This window comes from Blennius ocellaris, assembly GCF_963422515.1.
Source record: "Blennius ocellaris genome assembly, chromosome: 21".
Taxonomy (NCBI): Eukaryota; Metazoa; Chordata; class Actinopteri; order Blenniiformes; family Blenniidae; genus Blennius; species Blennius ocellaris.
This window is the reverse complement of record NC_137670.1, coordinates 11366864-11374331: the sequence shown is the minus strand read 5'-3', so window position 1 is coordinate 11374331 and position 7468 is coordinate 11366864. Positions and strand designations below refer to the sequence as shown.

Sequence of the window (7468 nt, the reverse complement as noted above, 5' to 3'; positions counted from 1 at the left end):
GTTCCGTTTTACATGACGTGATGAGCCTCGATTGTTTCCAAAGTGAGTGTTACAAAGTAAGAGTTGAATTTTAAAACATGTAACTTAAATGAGTTAACTTAAATTGCACTGATATCTTATTTTTGTTGGGGCTGCTTTATTTCTCACAGCACATTCTTTTCTTTTCAGCAAATACCTCCACGTATGTACAAGAACCACCGTCTGTGACATTTATTGTGAAAGTCCAGACAGGAGGCGCTCCTCAGCGGTGCGCACAGAGCAGAGCCGGTGCGCACTGGGCGCAGTCTCTGTGCGTCTGGCCGGGGATGAGCGCGCGCCGGGTGCCGGGCTGCTGCGGGCGTGGGGGGACGCCGAGTCCACCGTTTATCCCCTTTTATTCACGTTTCTTTTAAAGACGCTCATTATAAGAAGAAGACAAATATGCTGAATAAAGTGGAATAATCCTTAAATAGTGTTTAAATCGCGAAGATGCTGGCAGACATGATCGTGGAGGAGGAATTTGAGATGAAGGAGGAAGAACCGTGGTACGACAAGCAGGACCTTGAACATGGTACAATTTCCTTCCACTCTTTGTCTCGGAACGCTTCAAGCAAAGGAACCAGGCTAAAGCTGCATTGCAGAACGTGCTGCCCATGCATTGCGTTGCATTTATTATGAGTTATAATACAACTCCTCAGCCTTGCTGCATTTATTAGTGAGGGATTAACGCAATTTTAATTCATGCATATTTCTCTGCAGCTTACAAATGGTTTCATAGTGAATCTTGGAGGGGTTAAAAAAAAAGGCAGGAGTCAGCATGACAAACAGATATGCGGCAAAGTGTAAAAAAAAACAAAAAACTGTCATGCTGTACTGCATGATTTTACTCGAGTGTCAATGAACATGTATGTGTAAAATGTCTCTTTTATATTTTGGCTTTTCAAGCTCCATTGTTTCATTTTCATGTTATGCTTTTATTACATGGTAGATAAGTGAAGGTCACATGATGGATTGTGGAAAGATGCAGATTGAAATGTGAAATCTAAATACCTTCATTCAAATTATTATTTTTTTTTTGAACTGGATTTTAAAGTGAGTTTCTGGCTGGCTGCCAGTGGGAACCTCACAAAGCTGCTTGTATGGTCTGGGTCTCTCCAATCAGTGGTGTCATAAGCAGTGAAGCACTCGTGGTTCTTCCATCTCTCCCCTGCAGACCTGCAGCTGGCGGCCGAGCTGGGCAAGACGCTCCTCGAGAGGAACCGGGAGCTGGAGCAGGGCCTCCAGCAGATGTACTCCACCAACCAGGAGCAGCTGCAGGAGATCGAGGTGAGACCTCCGCCAGGCCAGGGTGTTTGTTTTCTTCACCGCGAAGCTATTCCATGTTGAATCCAGTGTTTCCGTGGCTCTTCGGAGGATTTGGTTTCTTCACAAGTGCTTCAAAAGCGATGATGCATGTCACACCTTCCTCTTTCCACACAAGCTCAGTGGAATAATTCATTCTCTTCATTCATGTGACAATATGTAGAGACGAACAGCTTTAAAATAATTTTCCATGTGAGTTTGTTATCTAAACATTTTGCTTCTCGTTTTCTGGCTCATTCACTGCCAGAGCTTAGAAATCTGACTATTCAAGGTAAAACAGATTAAAAGGTAAAACAGTCTTGGCAGGTTTAAAGTGGGTTTTATTTTTAAAATTTTAACTTCATGTCTAGGTTTCATTGTTTTTCACATCAAAATAAATGTGGAACTGCAGTTTGGACTGTCAACATGATCACCTGTATGTACTTGTTTTTCTTTCTTTGGTGCTCTGCAATCAGGCAGCTAAACAACATCTATAGAAACAGGATCAGCTGGGGGGTGTCTTGACTCTAAGTCCATTCTTGCATGCGGCTGCTGACAAACACAATTAATCTCTTAAGGCCTGACGTGGACACTTGTCACACCACTTGTGACTGTTACTGCTGATTGCCTAATATAGTTATTTTTTTAGATAATTAAATGTGAAATAGGCAAAAAGAATTGTAAATATCAATATATAACTATCACAGTATGATATGTACACAAAAAATGGCTTGAGAGTAAAAAATATAAAGGACTATTTATAAAGAAAGCAACAAGAAGCTTGAAAGCAACAAGAAGGAAGACTCTCCTGAGGTGTTTTATTTTGCATATGGGTGGGATTATTCTGCTCCGTAACAGTGTGAAGGTCTTCCGTTTAAGTAGAAACGCCATAAAAAACATCTGTAGATACAGAACTGAACTGTTTCTACGACTGGACAAAGAGTTTAACCCTTTACAAGACACTCTTTTTCAATGCTTGACATTGGAGAACTCTCGCCAACACTAGAATTCTAGAAGCTCTCATCCTCGTGTTGGACACACCTCCTCCCTCGTGTCTTCTGTGGCTCTCATTAACTCATGAGTGTGAGTTTGGTGAAGTGTGTGTGTGTGTGTGACTGTATTTCCAGCTCATGGATTAGACGGCGAAAGGTTGCAACGTGTCCCAACTGTTGATAAGATAAACTGTCCTCAAAGAAAGTGCTTGTTAAAGCAGTTCCATGAGGCGTTCAGGTGCCATTGGGACTCATAAATGTTCCGTTGTCATAATCCCATAATATTCACAATAGAACAATTACAATTTTTCGGCAGGGAAACAGGCTTTTTTTTTTTTCTTTCTTTCATTTATGATCTGTCATCTCGTGAGGATGAACCAGAGGTGCAGTTTTCACGAGGGGAATCATCGTTCCTCCTCCCGGCATCACGTCTGTCTCTCTTCCAGTACCTGACGAAGCAGGTGGACCTCCTCCGCCAGGTCAACGACCAGCATGCCAAAGTGTACGAGCAGCTGGACGTGTCGGCCCGAGAGCTGGAGCAGAGCAACCGCAAGCTGGTTCAGGACAACAGGACGGCCCAGCAGAAGATCCAGGGGTGAGACGTCCCAGTCGTTGCTTAAAAAAAAAGAGATTTTTTTGTTTTTTCAATTCAGAGTTTGTTGTCAAGTTTGTATGGTTTCCTGCCGCAGGCTGACGGAAAATGTGGAGCTGCTGCAGACGCAGGTGGAGGAGCTCCAGCAGCAGGTGGAGGACATGAAGCTGACTCCTCGTCATCCTCACAAGCCTCCGCAGAGAGAAAGATGGCCGCCTCGCGGCACGCAGAGTGTGTCCTGTCTGCAGGAGCTGCAAAACACACTGAGGTGAAGAAACGCTTGCCGCTGTTTGGGCACGTCGGTACAAACCTAAGAAGTTATCTGCAGCTTTAAGCAGTCGGACGTGACAATTTGCTGCAAAAGCCTTGGTTTAGTTCGAAATACATTGTTTTTCCCCAATTTGTAGACTAAATAATAATAAACTAGTTGAATGTCAGATCCAGAAGGTTGTGCAGTGGTTCGCTCTCCTCTCTCTTAGGCTGGTCCCTTTCTTCCTATAGTCGGCTGGAAAATGGCCGTGGCCTTAGATGATTGAAGTTGAATATCTTTTGACTCTTTGGAGTGTTTCTTGGAGCCGTTGGATGTTTAAAGGACCCGTTAGTGCATTTTAAGAAACAAAGCTTCTCATGTTTGATTTGCAGTCTCATAAACGGTCCATAGTGGCCCTCATATCTGTTTCTTGGTGCACGAAGAATCGTAATAACAATCATTACCTCTGTTAAACTGTGTGACACAAGACGGGGTCAGGGGCATGTTTATACTGCGACGTCGACCGACTTTCAGATTATTGACTGAATTACAGACAATAACAGTGTGAAATAAAGGAAGAAAGGAACCTTGTTGGTGAAGGACTAGAAAATGTTATCTTCCCTTCTGAAAGAGCTTCTGAAAGAGCTTCTGAAAGAGCTCACCACGTAGGTGTGAAATTCACAATATTGAGTCAAATTGCATGGATTTAATCATTGCCGCCTTTGATAACTTTACAATCATTGTGTTTGATAATGAGTTCAAATGGAGTCAACTGGCCTTGCTTCACCATGCTGAGAAATTATCTTGAAAAACCGCAGACGGGAGGCTCCAGCTTTTAAAAAACAATATATACTTTTTCCTACATTCTGGGGAGGATGGCAGGAAATTAAGTTTTGTTGTTTCTTCACTGCTTTAGAAGCTCTTTGTAACCTTTATTTAACCAGGCAAGTAAATCCTCCTCGGCTTTATCTGGCCTCTCCTCATGAGCTAATCCCGCTCCTGCTGGCAGGAGTCCGCCGCTTCGAGAACCCCGCGGGGTTTACGTACGGCGGCCGCTTCCTGTCGTTGTAACAGGCTCATTCATCATCTCGGTTTAGTCTGAGCGGCGAGTTTAATCCCGTTTGGACGACTTCCTCAGAGCGTCCAGGTCAGAGGTCAGAGGGAGATGTGGCTGATTAAAGACGAGGGTGCAGCGCCGGCGGCGAGGTTGGAGGGAAAAGGGTCAAAGTCTGAGGAGAGCGGCTCAATATCTCTCCGAAGCCCATCGGCTCTAATCTAATCACCTCTTTCTCCAAGATAACTTTAGTTTCCTCAGGCTGCCTTTCTGTTGTTTTCTGTTTCTGTCTGTCGTTTGTTTTGGTTCAACCGTGAACAAATCCAGCCAAAAGACACTTGGCCATTTTTTTTCTTTCTTTAACGTCATAAAATACAATTTTTATCTAGATTTGCGACAGTGCTAGGAAATTTGTGTTTATACATTGCATTTTTCAGATGTTTATTGTAATCTCACTACTTTTAACAGAATACAAAGATTTCTTGTCATTATATTGAAAAAAAATTCCCAAATCATTCATGTACATAATTATTAATACCACAAGATTTGCTGAAAGCAGAGACATTTTGGAGAAAATCTATTGGTTTGCCTTTGACTGTATTGCCAAAAAAATGGCTGATGCCCTTTTATCGTCACTGGTGTCTGTTTGTTACGGCTGCTTCTTCTTTGACAGATAAGAAAATGAAGGCTGAGATGTTTGGTAACAAAATTGACAGTGAAAGGAGACAAAACAACTGATTCAAAGTCCTCTTATTGACCGAATCTCCAACGTTTGGGGAATATCAGCGGTTATCGTTCAGACACTGACGTTTCCTGGTTTACGGAGCTGCTTTGACACAAGATTCAACACGATGCTGAACAACATTTGACACAAATCCGCTTGTTTCAAAAAAAATGTCAACCTCTTGAGTGTTTTTTTGTCTTAAATATCGTAGTTAGTCATAAACACACACACATACAAAAAAACACGGCCATTTTAAGCCAATAAATCAATAAATACACGTGGAAACTCGTGTCTTTGTCTTTGCAGGTATGACGGCGATGCTGACGAACACCCGGACGACCTTGAGTCCGCTGCTGCGTCGTGGCGCGAGGAAGAGCAGGCGTCACTGCGACAGTCTCTCCGCGCCCTGCAGACCCAGTTCGCCACCGAGCGCGCTCGGAGGGAGGAGGCGGAGCGGGAGGCCGAGCTGCTCGCCGGAGAAAACGCCGCCCTGGAGCAGCAGCTGACGCAGATGGAGGGGTGCCAGGTGGGTCCGACCGTCGCCTCGTGAGGCTGAAGTTTCTTTGCCTGTTGCAGCTCGGAGAAGCTGCGTATATTCGAACATTTATATTGAGATTTCTCCAGACTAAGAGTGACATTCTTCTCAATCTTTGTCATCCTTAAATCATCATCCGCTCGTCTTTGATCTTCAGGCCCGGGTGTCCGAGCTGCAGTGTGAAGCCGAGGAGCTCCGTCAGCTCTGGAAATCCGAGTCCTCCTCCAGGTCGACGCGGCCGGACGTCATCCACGGCCTGCTGCCGGACTCCATGTTGCTCAACCTGGAGGAGGACGGCGAAGGCGAGGCGGCGGCGGCGAGAAGTTCGGTCGCCCTGAAGCGCTGGGGCAGCGAGCAGATGATGAAGGCCATGAAGATGGCCGACTCCCCCGACAGGGTGTACGATCACGAGTGCTCCTGCGTGCGGCGGGCGGAGGTGGTGAAGTACCGCGGGATCTCGCTGCTGAACGAGGTGGACGCCCAGTACAGTGCCTTACAGGTGAAGTACGACGAGCTGCTGCGGCGCTGCCACCAGGGGCCGCCGGAGGAAGAGGAGGAAGAGGAGGACGATGGCCAAAGCCACAAGTCAGTGCGGGCGGCGTCCCTCGCCGCCGCCTGTCCCATCCTCACGGACATGGGAGACTTTGAGGACGACTTTCACCAGCCAGAATATAAGGAACTTTTCCGGGAGATTTTCTCGCGCATTCAGAAAACCAAAGAAGACCTGATTGAAAACAGGGGCGTGAAAACCGTAGCGACTTCACAGTAGAAGAAGAAACAAAGAGAACGTCGTCTTCCACTTAGATACTGACATTCGGACTTTTATTTCACACAAGCGGTTCGGACATTAAGAGTGATGTAGGGATCAGAGTGTGGCTCATTTTGCACAGGAACAGCAGTGCCTGACGCCGCCGCCGCACCCGCCATACTCTCACCCCACCTCACTGTGCACAGACACGACGAGGACGACACATTTGGAGACAGCATCACTTTCACCCCCACAGGTTCCCTCCTTTCTGCACAATCTGACTGTAAATATAGAACATATGCATATTTTATTTGAAGTTACTTCAGGCAGCAATTGGAGCAGTGGGTCTCTGGACTCAGAGGTTCGGCCCTCAGGCCTTTGTGTACCGAGATCCTTCAAATTTATGAATGAAAACTAGAATAAGACACTTTCTAGTATTTGTGGGGGATCTGAAAAAACTGCACATGACGCTTTTTCGGTTTGGCCTCACTGTAATGTTTTGGTAAATCAGAGATTAAAATAAGTAAGTCCTGAGACTTTCTAACAGGCAATCTAGGGGGGCTACTAACCCAGAAAGTCTTCATCTCAGTAAACAATAATTGAACATGATAGAAACTTCCAAGCATCAAGCTGCTTCATATCTACAGCTGGTAAAATTCACGTTTTGTCAAATAAAACGTCTTTTGGGTTTAAATATTTCAAAATGGAGTAAAACAATGTGAACAAACTCCACAGAGGATAAGAGGAAGTATTGTAACATTCACACAACCACCATAAAACCCCGATGTCGAATTGACTGTGGTAGGAAATTAAGCAAAAACGATTTTTAGAGAAGCTGAAGTTGGAGATTTTTCACCAAAACATCGCTTAAAGGTCATGCAGTGGACTGCAATGGAGACTAAATGTCACTTCATCTTACCTGCCCTGCAGTAGATAAACCTGTTTGTCTTTGAAAGCAGTGAAGGAACTAAAGCAATAATTAACAGAGATTTAAAAGTTGCTCCAAAGTGCCCAAAAGGTTAGAACAAGGCAAGGCAAGTCACCATCCTGAAAGTAAAGCGGGATATAAGAAGAACAGTTGCACCACTTGATATGCTTTTTATGCTTCCCTCTTATGTAAATACTTGATAATTCATTTGATCTTTGCAACTATTAAGCAAAATAGAACATTTCTTGGTCATAGTGTTGCCTGTGCCCTTAAGAGTAACCGATGACGGTTGACTGATGTAGTATGCAATGTTATATTGGTGAAA

At 44.7% G+C, this 7468-nt stretch overlaps 1 protein-coding gene across 1 annotated transcript; it reads left to right on the top strand.

Moving 5' to 3' along the window:
* Positions 1-468: 468 nt before the first annotated feature.
* On the top strand, positions 469-6306 carry LOC308145351 (cerebellar degeneration-related protein 2-like; the record flags this gene model as incomplete). Its single annotated transcript, XM_080516746.1, has 6 exons — positions 469-550; positions 1193-1305; positions 2759-2907; positions 3002-3172; positions 5239-5458; positions 5625-6306. 6 exons carry the CDS (start codon positions 469-471, stop codon positions 6234-6236), a joined length of 1347 nt encoding a protein of 448 aa, XP_080372872.1. The 3' UTR covers positions 6237-6306.
* Between the last annotated feature and the right edge of the window lie 1162 nt (positions 6307-7468).